This window comes from Callorhinchus milii, unplaced genomic scaffold (assembly GCF_018977255.1).
Source record: "Callorhinchus milii isolate IMCB2004 unplaced genomic scaffold, IMCB_Cmil_1.0 Scaffold13, whole genome shotgun sequence".
NCBI lineage: Eukaryota > Metazoa > Chordata > Chondrichthyes > Chimaeriformes > Callorhinchidae > Callorhinchus > Callorhinchus milii.
In genome coordinates, this window is record NW_024704754.1 from 15,740,756 (window position 1) to 15,763,301 (window position 22,546).

General features: G+C 44.0%; 1 protein-coding gene across 1 annotated transcript in view; it reads right to left on the reverse strand.

Annotated features, from left to right (window-relative positions):
• The window catches only part of tenm2a (teneurin transmembrane protein 2a), a 323,556-nt gene that overhangs the window by 20,768 nt on the left and 280,242 nt on the right, over positions 1–22,546 (reverse strand). Inside the window, 8 exon segments of the mRNA XM_042339902.1 lie at positions 1,833–1,853; positions 5,872–6,121; positions 6,545–6,688; positions 11,611–11,878; positions 13,450–13,711; positions 14,267–14,386; positions 15,034–15,250; positions 19,379–19,525. Coding sequence (XP_042195836.1) covers positions 1,833–1,853; positions 5,872–6,121; positions 6,545–6,688; positions 11,611–11,878; positions 13,450–13,711; positions 14,267–14,386; positions 15,034–15,250; positions 19,379–19,525 — 1,429 coding nt within the window.

The window sequence follows — 22,546 nt, forward strand, 5'->3', positions numbered from 1 at the left end:
TTCTCAATGGTGCTTCCCATGATAATCATCAAATTTATCACCCAATTAACCCCATTTTGTGTGGTGAAACTTTGTGCCTATCAAGATGACTGACAGAAAATTAAACCCATTCCCAACATAAATATTCCCAGTACCATAGAGAAGTCCAGTCCGACTTTACTTTGGTCAAACAATGAGCTTTACTTCCAAAGCCACAAATAGACATTCAGCACAGAACCACAGGAATATTTTCCTTTATCACTTGTCAGATGTCCTTGTGACCTATTGATCGGATTTAAATCCAGTTTCTTGAGATCAACGGGCACTTCACTAACCCACTTCACTACTCGGTTGCCCTGCCATTTATCACCTTGTCACCAATCTCAGACACAGTATGTTCTTTCTACTGTGCTGATCGCATAATGATAAAAGTCAAAACTGAATTATAATTTTAAAAAAACTTTGATAAAACAAAACTGCTGGGAAAAGAATAAGCATTAAATGGCAACGAGATTAAGGCATTCTTTCAATTTCTGGGTACTGCTGACTATTTTCTTGGACGGTGGTTGCAAAAACATTAGAAATTCTCATTTATCGATGGACAATAGTGTCAAAAGCAAAGAAAACCTTGAACTAGAAACAATAGGCACACACACGTTTAAACCCACAAGAACACGCATCATTTTCAACAATAGTCATTTTAAAAAGCACCAAATAATGTGACAAGTTCAATAAAAATACACAGTGTGAAATCTATTTATAAACATCATCCACTGAGCGAAATAGTAACTCCATGACTAAACACTATCAACAGTGCGTCACCATGCCAAGATTCCCTCCATGTATTTGCGTAAAGAATTGCCCTTTGTTTCCTTCATGCAACTCTGCGAATCTTTCCTTCTTCCTTGTAGTAAACAGTGGATCTTATTTAAGTGGTGCGGTGTCAATAAGGGTTATTGAATATTCTCGCTAATAGTGCCAGTGGGAATGGGCAGAGGGAAAAAACTACCACAGAGCAGCCTCTGAATAGACCTGTCTTATTTATCTACACCAATGTTAAGGATTGAAGGGACTGTAAAAGGATACTTCATTGGTTGAGCATCCCAGGTAATCCAATGTTCACTCAACAAACTAGCGGGTACCCATAGCTCCATCCTGTAGCACTCAAACCGAAAGGGTACATTCACATTGAGCATGTCGTGAGAATTATCATGAGAGCCAATATTTGTTGTCTACACTGGTGATCAATGTCCAATTCCGATAGTATGAAATGCATCGACATAGTGGTGATGGCAGCACTGTGAGATGCCAGGAGTGGCAAGGGAAGAGATAGTTGGCACAGTTAAGCATGTGCGCATTCCACGACCTTTCTACGTCAAAAGGGGAGAATATCTCACTCAGCCAAATATATCGCTGTCGTTGGTTCCCATGAGGAGATTTTCAGAATTTTGCTTCAATGAGAGCACAGTCAGAAAGCTTTTTCTGGTCCTTATCCAGTTTTTAAATGGGAAAATTGAGAATAGGAAGCAATTTCACTTGACCTATCCCCAATTAATATGAAAGATCCAATGTAGGGTGCCAACGGGAACATGGTCCACTAATCAGAGACCAACTAAATCCTCGGTGACATTAGGTGGCATCGATATCACCAACAGGATAAGCTCTCTCTACTATTTCTTTGGAAAGCTAAACACAGGGAGGTAATCTCCGGGTAAGTACTGACCACTCCTACTACTTACCATTGATAGTACTTATTCATAGAGTTACCTTCGCTCCTAATGCACTGAACAGGAATCGCACAAACAAAGACAAGATACTTTCTGAAGAGGGGAGGTGAAAAGTGAACGGCTTACCTATGTCTAAAATCTTTATTTCTTTGTGGAAAGACAGCAAAGGAGGAAAGAGGAACAGGCAAAATTATGCGAGACATACATTGCATGATTAGTCCGTCAAATGGTGGCTGAAGTTAGTCATTTAAAATCTGACAGATGTAACAGGAAAGAAAATACTATGAGCCCATTAGATCACAGTGGGAACAGCACGCAATATTCACTAAGACCTGCAAATGCTTCACCTCGTGCTTATAATGGGAAATCCCTTTAAGTGATAGAGAACAGTGCGTGTTTGACCCAAGTGAGATAGATATCAGCACAATGTTTGGCTAACACAGCGTTTGGAACACTCAATACATTGCAGGAGAATGTTGGAGCCTTTAAACGATTATTCGCACTTCCCTATTTATAACACAATCTGCGCTGACGAGAATCAAACGCTTTGTAAAGCTGCGGTGTGCTGTAAAGATCTCATACGTGATATCTAATGGATCTGGTCCACATAAAAATCAATAAAGAAACCTGTCTGAATAATTTTCTTTCAATGAGATGCAAATGAGAAATAATGACAAGGGCTGTTTATAGCGGGGATTTTTGTGAAAAGTGCTGATCGCTTTAACCTTCAGTACGCAGCATGATTGAGCTGCTGATGAAAGGGAGTATTTGGGAATTGATTAGAGAGGAAAGGTAATAGGTTTTGCGGATGAGACGTTAAACCGAGGTCTCGTTTGCCCGTTCGGGTGAACGTTAGAGATTCCGTGGTGTGAACTGAAAAGAGGAGGGAGCTTCTCTCTCTCTCTGGTGACTTGGCCGGCTAATCCCCAAGCACAATTGGTCGTTCAGTTTGTGGCTGTTTGTGGGACGTTGCTGTGCGCAAATTAACTGCCACGTTTGCAAAGTTTCTACTCCTAGTGCTTCATACCCATCTGCTAAGGGCTTAGTGACTGCAACACCGGATGAGAAAGTCAATCTCCCTGACTGTCCCGGTTACCGCTCAGCACCTAATCGAATGGTGCCGAGGGGATTGAGGCTGCATGCAACGTCACGTCATGATGCTGACGTCTGTGTCTAATGGTTCCCACTGGAGGCAATTTCACCATCAGGTGGGCGACTGGGGTTGCGCTGAATGGAAGATTAAATAAAATCAGAGCCCTGCGCTCGAATTCAGTCACACAAACAGTGACCTTGAATTCTTGCACAGGAACCTTTCTCGGAACCAGGACTAACCGGAAACCAAGAAATAAAACTGCTGGGATCCAGCACTCCGAATGTAATGACATGGCTTCCTCAATGTGTTTGGAGCTATGTATGGTATGAGGCCTGAAGGGGAGGAAGCTTTAAGGCAATAATCCTTTGAGGAGCTACAGATGATATTGCAAACTGCAAGGATCAAGCAGTTTAGCAATGGAGTGGCATCGCTAAAGCACATTGCGACCTGTGTTATTTTATAAAATGTCACACGGCCAGAGATCACAGAGCGGCTTTTCAATAATCTCATTGGCCCTGTTTATTTAAACTGATGACTGTTGTCATGGTGATAATCAAATGATGGTCAGGGACCTGTACACAGATTATAAGGTTTGACCTGAAATGTCATGTGAAAAGCAGAGACTTTAGGTTTGACTTCACAACGTGCAATGGGAATAACAGGCGTACGCTTTACTTTAATTCGCTTAATTTCTCAAGGAATGGATATTTTTTTGGGGGGAGAGGACGCCCACATCAATAAATAGCAATAAATAATCCTTACATTTGGAACAGCGCCTTTTCGTGTCAGAAAGACATCACCAGGATTCTTTGCAAAGTGCAGTCGCTCTGTATTTGTCACCAAAAGCAGCAACCTATTTGTGCACACCAATGTCTCACTTGGGAACAGTCATGAAGTGAGCGGCCAACCTTATTGGGGGATTGTTATGCAGGACACAGGGAGACACTAAGAAACCTGGAGAAGCAGATAGGGCCTCGGTTCAATGTCTCATCCGAAGGACGCACTTCCAACAATGTAGCACTCCCTCAGCACTGCATTGGAGTCTCAGCCGAGACTTTGTGAGTTCAAAGTCCTGACATGGGGCTTGAACCCACAGCCTTGACTTACATACAGCCTTGACGTATGAGCCAGGCCACATCCAGCCAAGACGACATCCGTGGGGCGCTTGCGGTACCAGCGTAGGATTTGGAAGGGATTTTGCGTTTGGGAATCTCAGCCGGGCTGATTTTCTGGGTGAAAGTAAGCACTTTTATTCTCTTCAATTTTTGAAATGTGGTTTAAAAATTCATCAGCCTTGTCAGCTAGCATTAAGCTCAAATTCTGAGATAGATAAGCTTCCAAACTACTCAAGTCAAGTAACTACTGAAGAAAAATATCCCAAGATGAATATCCAACTCATTTTTGTTTACAAACTACTGGAGGCCATATGTCAATTTATAGCCATGTCCAGTATATTTTGGATGAGAAGTATTACTGAAATAGTGATATTTTAAAGCATTGTTTTTCATGGTAAATCAATTTGTACGCCCGATCCGTTAGGACACGTTCCTTTACTGGCACTGGGCAGGTTTTTTTTTTCTGGTTGACCTAGATTGACAGCTGAGCAGAGCAGAGTTAAATGTGCGGACCGAGGGCAAAGCAAAATAGGAAACGTGAGAAAAGGAGAAAGAGATAACATGGAAAAGGAAGTGGAAAGCAAGGAGGGAAAAGGAATGAGAGAAAGACTCAGCCAGTGCAAGCATTCTCCGCGGTTCAGATATGCAATTGGGGAAAGATCTGGAGTTGTAATATAATAATCCTGACATTTTGATTCAGTGCCTTTCACGTCACGAGGACGTCTCAAATTTTTTCGCAAGGTATACTGTAAGGTGTGGTGTTTGTCGGACAAATACTGTTCAATGCTGTTCATTCTTAAATGAGTTGACCTCAACTCGACCAAGGGTGAGGGTTGTGACAATTGGGTCTCAGTGTTGTCTCAGAGTTCCTCCTCCTAATCTCTATGTAGTGTTTTGCTGCAGCACATTACGCATGTGTGGATGTAAGATGAGGATAAAATCAAGCTCAGGTTTGCTTGTAGTTGAGTAACCTCCCATTGCTCATTGACTGAGGAAGGCACATATATAAAAAATAGGCACTAGGGGGAAGATACTAGCAGAAGGCTTACAGTGCCTGTCAAAACTGTACCGCAGTAATGCCGTAGCCCTGACGGGAGAAAATGCGAGAGGATATTTTTTTCGGGGGTGGGGGGTGGGTGAGAGGAGAAAAGAAGAGAGAGAATCAACAGGGAATGAAAAGGGAAGAAAGGGAATGAGTATGATAATGGGGGAAGGTATTGAGACAGCTAGACAGAACAAAAACCATAGAGAATTTTAAAACACAAAAAAACCCAAGGGAAACAGTACATGAACAGTCGGTCGGGTGAGGCGTTGTCATTTTGCAATTCTGATTTCCAACGGGTCCTAAAAATGTTGAGGTCTCCAACAAAGCCATGCACATCCAGAGTTGCTGCACTTACCCAGAAATGTAAGGCTCAGCGTAAATTATTGCCAAAGTAGCGAATGAAGATCCGAGTATGAAATTTACAAACTGTCCGTCAAATCGTAAAATGTTTTTTCCAGACATGCTTTTTTTTTTTTGGAGGGTTGGGGGTGGGAGCTGGGAAACGGACAGGAGGTGCGGGAGGAGTGTAAGAAAGCAGGGCAGAAATTACACAGAGAAATTAATATTTTCAATTGCACTGTTGCGAAAGCTACGCACGCTAACTAGTGCCTTTTGAGTACCCGGCAGGTTAAGCAAGCGAATGGCATTCTTTTTTGGTCAGCCGGGCGTCTGACACATGCGGAAGCCCAAGAGAATCACTCCGAAAGCAAAGCAACGGGGTAGGGGAGAGAGAACAACAATTCGAACAAGTGGCTGTGTACAGTAATGTGTGGCGACGGGCGTCCTTTCTCTTTCAGCGAGCTCGCTTAAGCTTCGTGTAATTTAAGGTAAATCCAGCGATCGTATTTGAGCCGGCGATGGCAGCAGACCAGAAATCTCCAGGTGACAGTGATTTATTACCGTGCTGCTTACCTCAGCTCGAGGATACTGGTGACATTCCTGGCGGGGAAGATGCGTCTGATGAAGTTGAAGTCGCCGACATATAAGCTGCCGTCGATACCCACGGCCAAGGCCACAGGGGCTAGGAGCTTGTTGCCCTCCGCCAGGCCGTTGCAACTAGGGCAGGATATGCTACGACGTCGGCTGTTGCCCATGATGCTGTTGATCACGGCCGGCTGCTGGGATAAGAACTGGTTCTCCCCGTTCCCTTTGTGCAGGACACCTGGGGTAGAGAGAGAGAGAGAGAGAGAGAGAGAGTCAGAGACCGTCCAAGTCAACACCCCTCCCAAACCAAAGAATAATCCGCGGACAGCGACGACGAGAGAAGAGGTGGCGAGCGAATAAATATAAAACCCGCCCTGCTTTGAAACACACGGAGAGAGAGAGTTAAAAAAAGAGGGTCGCAAACCAAGGCTTTTTTTTTGAAAAAAACCCACAATTAATTAATCAATGTTAATCAAACAAACTTTCCCCGCTTCCCACGCTGAAGATGGAACCGTACACATCAGCCGTCCACACACATCATGGTTGCAATGATTGTCGGGGACACAAAATTAACTGGTCAGGGACACGATAGGAATCCGAGAGGGATTTTTTTTTGCACGACGGGCGGGAGAAAAGCAAATGGGAGACCCTCTCAACCCACCGCTCTTGACGTTCAATGCGTGGTGTTTGTCCAGTGACCAGCCACCCAGGTTCGAGGGATCCAGTTCGTAACCCTGAAGCAAGGCTGTCCTCTTCTCCCACAGAATCAGGTTGGCGCAAGACTCGTACTCAAATCCGACAGACACTGGCAAAGCAAGGCACAGAGAGGCATACATTGTACGTGAGAAATCCAATTGATTACATCTCTGCTGTTTTTATCAGTCCTGCGCAGGTTTCAAGGTGTAAGGTGCCACTACCCTCCCTTTGCAGGGAGATAATAATAATAATAATAATAATAATAATAATAATAATAATAATAATCCTTGCATTTGATATAGCGCCTTATCAGGTCGTCAAGACGTCTCAAAGCGCTTCAAAGGATATACTGTAATAATTTGGCAACGCAATCGAACGGTTGTTTGTAGGACGCTGCTGTGCGCAATTGGCTGCCGCGTTTCGCCCACAAAATATACAGTCGGTTCACTTTACAGTATATCCTATGAAGCGCTTTGAGATGTCTCGAAGATGTGATAAGGCGCTATATCAAACGCAAGGAGTATTATTATTATTATTAAAAGTTATACTGTGCTGTCCCACAAATCCACTAAGTGTCAAGCCATCTTGGTAAGTTATTCGTAGGGAGAGAGAGACAAACTTTCAAAATAAATCTCTCGCATACCGATAAAGGGGTACAGAGAAAAGGTCAGAGAATGGGACTAATCAGCTATCTCTTTCAGAGCCTTCACATGGATGATAGGTTGAATGGCTTCCTTCTGTGCTGCAATATTGTACGGCTCTACATCTCCCAGCTGCCAGTTACAGAGACCCACAGAGCAAGATTCTTCAGGTGAAAGGCTAGATCTAATGTTACATTAATACTCTTTGCAAGTCTTTGTTCAATGAAATGGTCCGTGTCTTTCAATTCATGTGAAAAAAACTTGATTTTCAAAATGAAACTCTGTTTTTAAACAAAACATGAGCTGGCCTTAAAATGCAATTATAAGACAAATAAGCATGGCGGCTCTAGTAGATGTTGAGACTTATTCAACAGTCGAATTCTTTGTGGTATAGCAAATGAATAAAATGTCTACATATGGCATTAGTGAATGCAAAATTAAACAGAAGTACAAACAGATGTCTGTCTCTCAGTCTGAAGAGGTCGGTTGCCTAAGTCTCAGGGCTACAATGGAAGATCGGTGGAGAATAGAACTCAGTGCACAATGTCAGCGAGCACCAGATATTGTAAAACAAAATTAGGATTAGACAAAGCTTTTCAGCATATGGTCTAGGGCAGCACCTTTACTAGCTCAGAGCAGCATTAAATGAAACATTTGCCTACAAATACACAGTCACTACACTTCTCAGTGAAATTCTGCGAAGTGCTTTGAGATATCTCGACCACGTGTTAAGATGCCACATCAAACGTAAAGATTATTATTATTATTATTATTATTATTATGCCACAAAGACTTTAGTTTACATCCAACATTAGTTCTCACGTGAATGTTTGTGTGTGACTTTCTGGTGAAGGGACACTGGTTGTATGTCTATATTTGGTGTAAGGTACCATTACTTTATCACTTCACCACATCGCCTGTTGGGCAAATTTCCTTACTCCACATGCCTGTTCACCTAGCAGTTAGTAGGAACCTGGTTGTCAGCCAATTTGCGGATTGCTTTTAAGGGGTTAATAATTCCTTCAGAAGCAATTTTAAAAAATAATTTGGTTACGATCCACGACTGTTTGTGGGACACCGCTGCGAAGCGCTTTGAGACGTCTCGAAGACATGATAAGGTCCCATATCAAATGCAAGGTGTATTATTATTATCATCCACATCCCTTCACTTGAGATCGGAGTGTTGTATTGAGCTAAAGGAACAAAGACCTATATAATACATCTATATATAGACTCAAGACCCTCCTTTTGGACCGTGCCTTCAGCCGCCCTCCTACCTCTCTACCCTCCCTAATCCCAACCCTGCTCCCCACCCTCACCCCCCAATCAGGTCCTGATCCCTGACTGTTCAGTGCCTTGGGACGTTCTCCCGACGTGAAAAAAAGGGAGCTTTACTAACGTAATTTTGTTTGTTGTTGCTTTTGTTGTCACATACTGGGAAAGATTCAATTCTCTTTCCCAATACCGACATCTCTCGCTTCAGGAAATGTGTCTCATCGCCTGCCCGCAAACGGTAAACGTGTGAAGAATGGAGCAGTATTCGAGCAACTGCGACCTAACCCCAACATTGCACACAAATCTTCTTCGTTTCTGCTCGGGTTCTCTCCTGTTTCACGAGGGACTGTCAACGGTATGGTCTGCAGGTGGCAGCAACAGCCTCAAATTCAGCGACTGTCTGACCGAAATCTCTCTGCAGCAAAGCTGGGGCTGAGAGGGAGAGAGAGAATGAGAGGAAAAGGCGAGAGAGAGGATAAGAGAGAAAGAGGTGAGAGAATAGAGGGAGAGGATAGAGAGAGAGAAATAGGAGAGAGAAAGAGAGAGAAAGAGGAGCGGAATAAGGCGAGACAAGAGAAACAGTGCTCCTTTTTGCATCGGTTGATGTGCAATTCCTTGCGTATCTTTACCGACCTTTGTTGAAAGGTTTGCTGAAGCGGACACTGGATTGATTTGACAGTTTCTGCATTGCAACGTGCACTGGGCGTAGGTTGAAACAGGATTGTGGTAAAAGCACGCCCTGCAACTGAGCCAGGTTTAAACCGCAAGCCTATCAATGATCCTTTGCATTTGTTTTCGGCGGCGATTCTTTTTTTTTTTGGGGGGGGGGGGGGTGTTAAACACCTTTCCTTTTGCCGGCTGTTAACAAAAGCTTCTTCAAATGATGTAGAAGGTGAGACTTGATAGAGAGACTCCAGTGTTTCCTTTGTTTCCTGTCCATCCCTCGTGGGCTCTCTCTCTGAGCATTTGGTTTTGTGTTTGCTCTTCTGATCAAGCGACTGTGTTCTGATGAACTGCTCAGCGGAGATGTTTGGGAGCTGTTACCGGGAATGATGGTGCAGTTTTCTTTTGCGTGGGGGGGGGGGGGGCGGGAGGGGGGGTTAGACTTTTGCCCGTCCTACATAAGCGGAAACCCTCGTGAAGCAGAAAGTGTTGTTTCAAGAATAAGTTAGATACATTTCTCTTAGGAAATAATATCTCGTGATACACAGTATATAGTTTGGGAAACGACATGTCATGCGGCTGCCGGGATGGTGGAAGGCGAACTGGATGGGATGGACCTCGGGTCTTCTTTCGCCCGGCAGATTCTTACGTTCTATTAAAATAATAATCCTTGCATTTGACACAGCGCCTTATCACGTCTTCTGAGACATCTCAAAGCGCTTCACAGAATATACTGTAAAGTGGATTGACTGTATATTTTGTGGGCGAAACGCGGCAGCCAATTGCGCACAGCAGCGTCCCCACAAACAGTGACCAAATTGTTATTTTTAAAACATTTTTTTTGAAGGGGTTATTACCCCCTTACGTTCTAAACCCATCACCGTGCTTAATCGTACCCAAGCCGGATTGATGGTTCCGTGTTTGCCACCTACGTGTGTAACCAATTTGCGTATAACCCGCAGTCTCGTTTGATTTTTGTAGGGCAAACAGCGAGCCGTGATGACGGTGGAAGCTGCCTGAGAGTGTGGTGGTTACTGCGACCAAAGATGCCCGTCTGGCGATGAATTAATACAGGCACGGTTATAGCGACTCGTCCATTAATGCACCTTGGGGGGTTAATGACTATCTGCTTGAGGTTAATTCAGCTCCAAGGCGGTAATTGCTCAGTGGTTTCCCGTCCTGACAAAATTATCCGCACTCACATTTCATTACCAAATCAAACCAGCCCCGTAAGGTGTTAAAATTGATAGCGACTCTGGGTCAATCCTGACCGGAAAGTCTACGGCGTTTCAGGTATTGCAGGGTTTTCTTGCGAAGAGAAGCATTTTTTTTTAATTGACCTGTCGCCTCCCCAAACATCAGGACCATCTCACTCGTTAAACAGCCCAGCAATCTGGTAGAGCGCTTATAACATACCACTGCGGTGATCCATAATTTTTTATGGTATCTAAAAAAAACCACAGTAATAAAGTTGCTCAACGGCTGCTTTAACAGGAACACATTACAACCCTCGTCACCAGATTTCATCTCAGATTTCTTTACGGTTTTTTTTTTGGAGGATGCAAGCATTTTTCTTTTGAATCTCATCTGACTGAATATATTGCTGAGTGTTACAGCCCCTCGGATATTCCCTCATATCCTATCGGCAGGTGGTCCTGGTATACAGTGGAGTTGCAACACACAGGCTCCGAGTGAGATGAGCACTTCTTCTCCCTTCTTGCGTTTCCAAAGTGAGCATTCGATGAGAGTGTCGTTCCAAATGGGGGAGGAGGGGCGGTACGCAGCTGGAAACGTTTCTCCGCGAACCGCGGCGATAACAGCTTTCTCACACGAAGGATGCCATCAGCTCAGCCCAATCATCTGGCCATTAAGAGATTCCCTTTGGAGGAATGCCGTGCCAAATTGCACAACCTCTCATTATGGTCTGCCCTCCGATGCATTGCGAGACATGTTGGAAAATCGCATTCTTCCACCTTGCGACGAGAGCCTGGCGAGCGCTGAAGCCCTTTGAGATGTCTCGAAGGCGTGATAAGGCGCTCTATCAAATGCAAGGATTATCATTTTTATGTGGGAGGTTGTCTTGCCAAACCTCTCAGTAGTATTACGCCAGCAGACCGTCCAGAACACAGCCTGGTAATAATCTCAAAGCAACTGTGAACCGTGAGCACCAATGTCTTCAGACCCAACCGCTGTGCTCTGCATGACCATGTTACACGATTGTGTTACATAATAATAATAATCCTTGCATTTGATATAGCGCCTTATCAAAGCGCTCCATAGAATAAACACAGTAAAGTGAATCGACTGTAATGTTTTGTGGGCAAAATGTTATGGCTCTTGTTCGCAAGCTGCAACCCAGCTACTATGCTCCTTCCAACACACTCCATTCCAACACCCCAGCATTGTGCTTTATTCCCATTATCAAGTAACGCAATTTGACAATAAAACATACCGACTGCTTCAGAGACACCGTAGACCTTCTGATTGTAGGCGTCCGACTTGTCCCATATGAACGTGTAGGCCAGGTTAGGCGATGCATGGAACCACTTCTGGAATAGGTGTCCCTCTACAGCCACCATAAGGTGCACTTTAATCAAATTGATCGGTACGATAGACTGGGTCATCATGATTTTCAGAAGGGACTTGTAGCCAGTGGTGCGAGAGCTCAGGTAACACAGTTTTATATTGGAGCCTGGGATCTCAATTTCTTCATGCAGAACCTGAATGCATTAAGGAAACACAATGAGATACCTGCATGGTAAAACGTTTTTCTTTTAAGGCTTAATTTGTAAAGCTGTGAAACGTATCTTACTAATGATTTACTATCATCATCCATCATCTAATGCAGCGCAAGCAACTGTCTGCTATCTGCAATTACACAGCCCCATTACAAAACACCGCCAAAGTAAGCATCTACATAGGCATTATGTTAAATTAATCTCTCTATTGTGTTCTGTTAGAAAGAAATGTTTCCAATGGACCTGTTTTTACAAGCAGGCGGGTGGTGGGGGTGGGGGGAGAAGATAAAAGATGTCATTGATTCTTGGCATCTTCCCAAGGAGCTGTTCATAACAAATTACTTTCTATATTCTTTCGTCCCAAAGCAGGGCAGGATGAACACTGGGAGCAAGGATTCTTCCCACTCCTGTTAATCCCACAAGCAAAACTCAAATGGGTAGGGGTGGTCCGAGCTGGACAAAAAGCAGGAGTCTTGCCAGACAGTTCAGTTTCATCCCCAAAAAGATCATAAATATAACACATATCGTCGGGGGGTGTAACTAAATGCGACCTATTTGGTAAAAGCATGGGGGAGAAATTTCACCAAGGTCTAGATTTACTCTGAAATGCTTCATAAAGAGAGTAAACCTTTCCCCAAGCGCAACTGCTCCTCTTTAATGAGGGAAACGCATTATGGAGAACGACATACACCACTATATATCATACACTGCCAGGGGGTGGGGTGCTGTCTTTCGGAAGAGACGTCAAACCGAGATGCCGTCTGCCTGTTCAGATGGACGTTAAAGATCTCACGACATATTTCAAGGAGAAGGGAGTTTGTGCCAGTGTCTTGGCCAGTGAATCTAATAGATTAATTAGTCCTTCAGCTCACAGTTGTTTGGGGACTTAACTGATGCCAATGGCTACTGCATTTCCCTCCACAAACAGTCACTCCACATATCTGCGATATGCTGCTATAAAAAAACAAGCTCTTTCTTATGTGTCGTGTGACTAAAAAGGAGGAAATTGCAGCAGAAAATACAAAATGATACTGCGAGTTCTTGCTACATCTTTCATGATTATACTTTAGGTATAACATTATCATGATTGATTAAATGTGTTCTCCGATGCCATTAACCTTCTCAATGTTACCAATTGACACACTTTATCACTCTCTGCAACTCTAATTTCCTTTGGGCAATAACTTGGGCAGAAATTCAACCTGGGTCGAGATTTATTCTATTTCTGTAGCTTTATAAGAGTGGCCAGAATTTGGCAAATTGATGACTTCAGGCTTAAGTTTGAAGATGTTTGTCCGTAGCTCTTAAAAAGAACTTGCAGGACAACAGTTTCGAAATCAAGGTTAAATTAAAGAAGAATTTGCCAAATTCTAGACGCTCTGAAATGCTACATAAATAAGAGTAAATCTAGAACTGTATGTAGTCCCTTCCCAAAAAGTTGTACAATGGTATGTGCTCAAGTGCTCCAGGACGCTACCCCAGGTGAAGAGCGCTATATAAATGCAAATTGTTGTTGTTGTTGTTATTGTATTAGTCCCAGCTGTTGCGCTTACCTGAGTCTCAGGAATGATGGGGTTCTGACTGGGTGAGGAGCTGAAGAATGTAGACAGAGGCGAGGAGACCAGGACCGGTTCGGGCCTGACAAAGCCACTCAGATCGCAACTCGGGATGGTGTTCTCTTCAGTCTTCATCACCAGAGTGTTCATAGCATAGAAGGTGTTCCACGGAAGCCAGACTGTGCGCTCCTGACTCAAGAATGGAGCGCGCTCAAAGTGCAGCGTGAGGGATGCGCCACCATTGGCGACCAGATCAAACCTGGAGGGAAACAAAAACAACAGACCCTTTGTTACAGGAAAGGTTAGCGTCCAAATCCTCGACTGTCCAGCGCCTTGGGACGTCCGCCTCACGTGCAAGGCGCTACGCAAATGTCACTTCTTGTTCTTGTTTGTTGGTAATGAAGGGTGACACGTTTAGATTAATTCCCAAATCCCCAGGTCAGGCCTTCAGCCGCATAATGTGTGCTGACATTATCCGAGGTGCCGTCCTTCTGTTGTGATGTTAAACCGAGGTCTAGTCTGCCCATCCGGGTGGACGTTAAGGATCCCGAGGCGCTATTCGAGAAGAGGAGCGAGTGTTTCCTGGTGTTCTGGCCGACAAATTTCCCCCAAATCAAATTGGTCATTCCCCACTTTATCTCATGGCTGTACGTGGGACCCTGCTGCGTAGCAAAGTGGCTGCTGCGTTCGTCCACAGAACATACAGTTACTACAGTGTATCCTGAGAAGCACTTTGAAGTGTCTTGAGGACGTGACAAGTTGCTATATCAAATGCAAGGATTATTATTATTATTATTATTATTAATATACTTACGTGCCATCTTGGCGAGTGATGGTAAATCCATATTGAGGGTATTTAACAAACGATACATTTACTCCGACCAATGGTGTCCCATCTTTTGTAAAGACTTGGCCTCGGATCAGTGAGGCGAGGCTGAAATAAGAGACGATGCGAATGAGCTTTACATCTGCTTTTACATGAAAGAACGAAAGCAACGCATACAGGGGAGACTTTTGCTGCTGCAACTGGGCATCTAAAGTCCCACAGAAGGGTCTCATTGGATATTGTACACATGCAGATGTCAGCCATAAGGTAACAGCAACAACAACTTGCATTTATATAGCGCCCTTCGCATGGGGTAGTGTCTCGGAACACTGAACTCTAGTAATTGTAAGTATAGTCCAATAATCAATAATAAGTCACCCCCCCCACTCCCCCCCAACACCGCCTTCCCATCCGTTATACCAATAAACCCATTTAAGCAAAAGTAACTACATAAAATAAAATTTTATAAAATAAAATTCACTTTACGGTATATTCTGTGAAGCGCTTTGAGACGTCTTAACAACGTGATAAGGCGCGATATCGAATGCAGGATTATTATTATTATATACTTTGAAACATACATGAGAGGCAGCTTAGAAACACAAGTTACTGTGATCAATAAACCCGATTTTGGCTTTGTAACTCAATCTGAAAAGAGGGTTTGCTTGAATGAGATTGCCTTCCTCGCAGCACGACAAACCAGTTTTTTTCATCACAATTTTGATGAACTGATCAATAAAGAGCACTTTCCTTACCTGGAATTGAAAGGGTTTTCCCCAGGGATGATGTGGGTTCTGTCTTTGCCCACAAGGAGCTTGATTCGATCGTAGAAAGACTTCACCACTTGAGTGGACAGGGCCCACTGGTTCTTCTGGATGATGTCAAGGGGGTCGTGGGACCCATGGCAGAGTGGGTTACTCTGGCACGTGGACTGAAGGCAGCAGTCTGGATCCAAGCAGTCTACAAGTCCATCTGCAATAACAGGAATACACGGCATCTTATCTGGCCAATATGTCGCAGTCCACTCTGCAACGGGATGGATCCGTTCCCAAGCGAGTCCTTCAAGACCCGTCTCAAGATCCTCCTCCTCCTCCTCGCTTTCGGTCACCCTCTTACCCCTCCCCTCCTCTCCCCGCCCCTCCAACCCACCTGATGCCAACCACCAGCTCGGGTGCTGATCCCTGACTGTCCAGCGCCTTGGGACGTCCTCCTGATGTGAAAGGCGCTGTCCAAATGTAATGTGTTGTTGTTGTTGTTGTCTGATCACATGCCACTGGTTAGCCTATGTGTCTATTAGTTAATAATAGATGTGTCTATTATGTGTCTATTAGTTAACAAGATAGAGTTAGCAACCGCTCAGCTCCAAAGTAGTTCATTTCATAATATAAACGTGTGGTAAGCTTAACGGGTCTTTGATTGCCAGATATTCTTTGAATAGTGTGTAACAGTGTGAATCCCCATCTTGTATCTGATTGCTAACCTTTTGGCACTTCCTGCACGAAGCGCGCCCGTGCCGCTAGCAGGACGTCACGTTGGTGGCACTTCCTGCGCATAGTGCGCACCCGCTCAACCCACAGGAAGCGACATCAGTGGTGACCGGACAACCCCGGAAATCGGGCATCCCGTTACCATGACCGGGCGTCAGTTCTGTAAGCAAAACAGTTCTATCCCGGGACACTATAATGTAAAGTAACTGGTGATTGCAAAAGTGGCCCAAAAATTATTCTCACAGCGAGCAGACTGAAGTTTTAAGAGGTTGCAATAAAGCCTCGCGGTACCCAAAGTGCTCCGTTCATCAGGCTCCGGTCTGCTCCATGTCTCCCGCCCGACCCGCTCTACCCTCGATGGCCGGGCTTTCAGCCTCTCTGCCCCCACACTCGGGAACTCCATCCCATGGTCCCTACACCTCGCTTCCTCCCTCGCCTCCTTCAAGGCTGGTCTCAAGACCTTCCTCTTCGATCGTGCCTTCAGTCGCCCTCCCACCTCTCTGCCTTCCCTCATCCCTACACCACCCCTCCCCCATGCTTGGGTCCTGACCCCTGATTGTCCAGTGCCTTGGGATGTCCTCCCGACGTGAAAGGCGCTCTATAAATGTAACTTTGTTGTTGCTGTTGCTGCAGGAGATATCTTTGTGGAACAAACATTGCTGGAGAGAGGAAGGGAGGGGAGAAGGGGGCAGAGTCTCTGTGTAACCTTTCGGGGGGACATCTCGATAAATTTCATTCCGTACTGGTTCAATTCATGCAACAAATTGGATCTGTAATAAACACCACTGCACAGTCCCGTTAAAGGCTCCCCATGACAAACACAAAGCGCGATGGTCAGATGTTATAAATTACCAACACTTCATCGGTCTTGATTGCACAAAGATTAGTGTCGCAGTTATCTTTGTTCTAGATTCTTTTTACTGGCTAAACCTGGCAGGACTTCACATAGTGGACTCCGCAACTACCCGCTCTGTTCTCCTGAACCTCTGCCAGAGAGATCGCCAGTCAGTGACTTGCACGTCTCCATGTCAGCCAAGCCCCATCAGACACGCAGTTGCACACCAATCTTCAGGGGATTATTCTGCCACCACCCCCACCCAATCCTGCATTTATCTTGCAATCAACCATTCATCAAACTGTGAAGAACTGCCTCTTCAGGGAGCAGGAAACTGAAAATGTGCTGTGATAAGCCTCTTCAGACACAGACGGCCTCCTCAGCAAATCCGGCGCAGTTTACAATCCACAAAAAAGGAGAGACGTGATGTTTCAGCCGCAGCTCTCACCCTCGTAACACCAGAATCAGCTCATCTCTGTTGTTAGCTTTGAATTGCTTTGCTTCCAGTTAATATTTTTCAGTTTCATTTCACTCCAGCAACAGTGCCCTGGTTCTTAAAGGGGAGGTCACTTTCCTCCAAATTACTTAAGAGTTACACAGAGTGATGCAGCATCGAAATAGACCGATCAACCCAACTACTCCACACCTCTTCCATTTACTCCTCTATTCCCTTGCATATTAATTTGGTTACTTAATCCATGACTATTTGCGGGACACTGCTTTCCGCAATTGACTGCGCGTTTCACTCACAAAACATAGTCACTACACTTTACAGTATATTCTGTGAAGCGCTTTGAGACATGGAAAAGATGCAATAAGGCACTTTATCAAATGCAAGGATTATAATATCATTATACATAAAGTTTTCTCATAAATGCATTGATTCTATTTGAATTTCATAATGTAGCACTTTTCAGGTCTTCACAGAAAGCCCTTCACAGAATATGCTGTAAAGTGAATTGACCGTATATTTGTGGGCGAAACGTGGCAGCCAATTGCGCACAGCAATGTCCTACTAACAGTAGTGGATTGAAGTGACCAATTTATGATTGTTTTTCTTGAGGGATTATTATCAGGCGTGTGGAGTAAGGAAACTTGCCCAAGGTTGCGCCCGCCCGGGAATCGAACCCAGGTCTCTCGTTTGCGAGGCGAGCGCTCTAACCACTGAGCTACAGGACTCCATGACAGCTCTGCCAGATTTTTTCTCCCCGAATATGTGGAAATATGGACACATTTTGAGAAACAGATGGATGTGTATTCCTGCTCACCTGTACTCTGGTCCCTTCCCCCCCACCCTCCCCATCTCACCAGGTGGTGTGAGAGACATAGGTCCAGCAGGGCTCAGCATTATTGGAGACAAGGTAGAGGAAGGAAGGGATCCGATTGAGGGATTGGGGTATACCTGTTGCTGAGAATCTTATGTTAAAGTAGCTGACGGGCTGGGTTTATATCGCTTTAAGAAATAGGTTTCCAAAAGCAAACCCTGCAGATGAAAGGCAGACTGAGAGGCAAAGCAGAGAGGGGTTACAGGTGAAAATGATCAGAGAATGTGTTGGACCAGAAGGAATAGGGTGGAAATTGCATTTAAGTGCGCGCAAGTCAAGGAATGGATTAAAAGATTAAATCATGGGCCAGGGGATTGACAAAGAAGACACAGAAACTAGCTGAGAGTATCATTCTTGTTCAATTATGTGCGTGTTGAGGTGCTGCAACCTGGAAGTGGATAATGAAGGATTTGGAGGAGGAGGTGATGGCAAGAGTGGGGGGGGCGGCGTGGGGGAGAAAATGTTTTGTGTGTTGAAAAAAAATGCAGGAAATGAATCAAGTGGAAACTGAATTCTTAATGTGGAATTAGGAGTAAAATAGAAACTATTTTCATCAGAAGCTTTATCCGGGTTCAGGGAGCAGGGAACGAGCCGGGCGCTGGGGGAGATGGAGTGTGGCACAAGTTCAGTAGCGTGGGAAATAACTCAACAACAACAACAACAACAACTCATTATCAATAGAAGGAAAGAAGGGGTCTTCAGAGGAAGGATTTGGGGAGGCGGTAGGATTGCGTAGTATGGGCAAGGATTTATTCAGAAAGATCAGGATCTGAAAAAAAAACACGCAATCTTTTCAAATAGTACAGGGGGTCTCATTATCACATCATCTCCAGGACCAATAGGTAGAGGACATGTTAGAAGTGAAGTGTGAATAAAATGGCTGCCTTTTGGGTGATCAGGTCACTGTGCGCAGGAAGCCCCGCAGAAGTCACTTCCTTTGTGTATCAAGCTGTTTCTTAAATCAGGCCCAGAGTGCTGGGTCTCAACCGCCCTTTCTGGCATCTCCCCACAAAGGCAGATTCGTGATTGGTAACTTGGCATGAACCAAATCCTAACCCAATCTACGCAGCTGCTTCAGCCCATGTATTAAGGTGGTCCTCTTGTGTGGGCAACAGGTGTGGCTAACCTAACCACTGAGCTGTGGCTCAATGGACCGACCAAAGCACATTTCTAATATTTTTAATATTTTAATATTTGTTATATTTTTGCGTTTCACCCACAAAAATATACAATGAATTCACCTTACAGTGTATTCTGTGAAGCGCTTTGAGATGTCTCGAAGACGTGATCAGGCGCTGTATGAAATGCGAGGATTATTGTTGTTATTATCATTAATATTGTTATGCACAACACTCTCCGAGACAATCCAATACTCTGAGGGAACCCAGCAGGGATCCGTTGCAACTGAGCATGGATTGGATCCAAGCCAACATCAACCCCACCGTGCTCTTACCTCCTTCATTGTCTTTACCATCGGTGCAAGAGGTCTCCATTGCCACGTTGCACCCAGACCCTCGCCAGCCAGTCTGGCATACGCAGTGCCAGCTGTTTTGGCTCAGCATACACCTCCCATTGCCATTGCAGAGATCAGGGCAGCCATCTGTTATTTATTTCAAAGAAGAATGGGGGGTGGGGGTGGGGGGGGGAGGTGGGGGAACAATGTTACAACTGGTAATTCAGTCAGAAACTCCAAAGTGCCTATTTGCACTCCTTAATACATCAGAAGCCTGATAACACATCAAGGCAGCAAAATCTATATGAGGGATTGATTCGTGTTTGCCAGTTAGCACTGTATGAATCTAACCTTTAGTTGCTAAAGCTATTCAATGATTTGATGCTAAAAAAGGATAAAGCATGACTTCAGTACTTATTAAAGTAAATCTCCAATGTAATGCCTTTTGACCATAAAGTAATCCATATTAGAGTGAGCGATGAAACAGCCAAACCAATTTTCGAAAACTTAAAGGCTGGTTTACGAACCAAATGGGAAAATTAGTTAGAACTTTTCAACCTATATGCGGCAGCTTAAGTAGGAGTAATTAGAAAAAAATCTCATTGTTGCTGTTGGGTTTACACAACATTCACGCTTGCTGATGCATTTTTTCCGCACTCCCCAAGGCACAACCTGCTGATTGCAAAGATTCACACTGTGCATACGCTTTCACGGACACCATTCAGTCATCTCACTCAAATGGTCGTGCTCTCTCTCTGTGAGCCTGGACATTGAATGTCACTGGTTTATTTGATGGCAAGGGACGTTACAGCCCAAACCCTAAACTCACTCCTCACTCACTATCTGTGAGCTCACACGTCTGAGATGGGCAGTCGGATGACTTTTTTTTAATGCAGCGAGTTGTGACATCCTGGTTGAAAAGATGGTGGAAGCAAATCCAATAATAGCTTTCAAAAGGAATTAAATATATATTTGAAAAAAAAATTGCAAGGCTACGGGGAAAGAGCTGGAGAATGGGACTAATTGGGTAGCTCTTTCAACGAGCTAGCACTAGTATGATGGGCCAAATGGCCTCCTTCTGTGCTGTTGGATTCTACGATTCCATGAGAAGGAATCCTGAATTTCTCTCCCTATCCCACGGAGGTTAAGGCCCAAAGTACTTGGCGGAAATTCCACCAAGGTCTGGATTAACTCTATTTAGGTCACATTTTCATATAAACACAGCTAGCGACTTTACAGTAAATCTTGTGAAATGCTTTGAGGCATCCTACCGACCTGAAAGGTGCTATATCATAAGCAACAATTATTTTTGTTTCAGGGAGTTGGCAATTTGATGAATTCAGGACCGACTTTGAAATCTGATTTTCTATAGCGTTTAAAATAAACTCACAAAAAAATGGTTTCAAAGTTAAGGCTGTATTTAAGAATTTGCCAAATTCTGGTTGTCCTAAAATGCTACATTAATAGAGTTCATCTCAACCCAGGTGACATTTCCCCCCAGTTGTTGTGTCTCACTACCGTTTTTGCTGAGACCCCTTTAAAGTCCTTTTTGATCAATCTTCTCGTTGAGACTTTTGAAGATGTTGTTTTGCGTAAAGATCTACATTTCACCTCTTGCCAGTTTTTTCCTTGCAATTCGGTTATTTTCTTCTTTTTAATATAAAAATAATCTATTTTCTCTGTTCCTATCAAGCAGACGTAACATTTAGCATTTCCCTGCCAGCCAACCTCTGGACCTTCAGAATGAAATTGGCAATTGAGTCCAATTAGCGTGAATCACATCTTTGTTTATTTGAGGACAGGCTGAAAAATTCTGCTTGCCAGCTTGCTCTGAGTTGAGAGGACAAGGCACAGCCTGTCAGCTGAGAGGGCAGGGCATAGGGGAACAGAACTGTCAACAAACAGGACAGCATAGCTGAGGGAGTGCCCTAAACTCAGAGGGCACTATGTGGGGACAGAACTGTCAAGAAAGGAGGCAGGACGGCTCGAGAGTTGGGAGAGCTGTCAGGGACGAGGGCATGGCAGCCAATGGGGGTGAAATTCAGATGGAACACAATTGAAACTACAAAGATCACTCTGGACCTTATGTTTGTACATCTCCGCATGTTAATTCTGCTCTCTTTCACCATGGGCGTTCGGGAGCTCCTCTTAAACAAATTCCCCGGCAATTATCGCTATTTAAACCAAAGTGTTACTTACAAGCAGAGGGTACTACATTTAAGTATCTGTATCAGTGACAATTTCATAATTATCACATTGAATCGTTTTTTTTGGAAGTGTTGCATTTCTCATCCCATCAATTCCATACAAGTTATTTTTAACAATTGCCCTGGTGATGATACTAACTTTGCAACACCTATGGTTGATATCTAAATAGATATATATATATACATATAAATGATTTGGGCTGGTTTTAAAGAAAACAGCTGTGGGGCACTCTATGGAATAGGAGTGTTGGGATGCCTATAATGTTGAAATGTCTCAAAAGCACTTTGCAGGTAATTGCTGTGAAGTGAAGGAACTGTGTGTGTGAAGGCAAACACTGCAGCCAATTTGTGCACGGCAAAGTCCCACGACTGGGCATGAAGTGAATGACCAATTTATGGTCGTGCTAATTATATTTCGAAACCATTGAGATCAGGCCATGTCACACACCAAAGGTAATTCAGCGCCATAGACAGCAACCACATCAATAGTTAATGACAGATTCTGCTACACACAGAAGCACACAGACACAACTATTAACATCTAATTCATCTACTATTCCATCTTCAAACCTTACCTTTTATCCTGAAATCTTTTTTTGGTAAATACAAATGATCAAAAAAAAAGCAATGAATCAAAAAAGGGGAAAAGCAAAAGCACCGTATTTCTACAATGAAAGACAAAGCAATGAGATCTTCAGTGAAACAGAAGTTAAATTTTGCTCCTTACAGAATCTAAACTATCTCTCTGGCTGTTGTGTATGAGAGAAAAAAAAAAGCCAATTAAAATTCAACTCCAGAGAGACTCAGCTTTGATAAGACCGATCTGCATGCTGACTTTTATCCTTCAAGACAACAACATGTTGCAGTCCAAAATGACTGCTGTCAGAAAGATATCAAACTTAACCAGATCTTTGCAATACATATTTATCAGTGCCTTGCGTGTAGTCAACCATTCCAGATG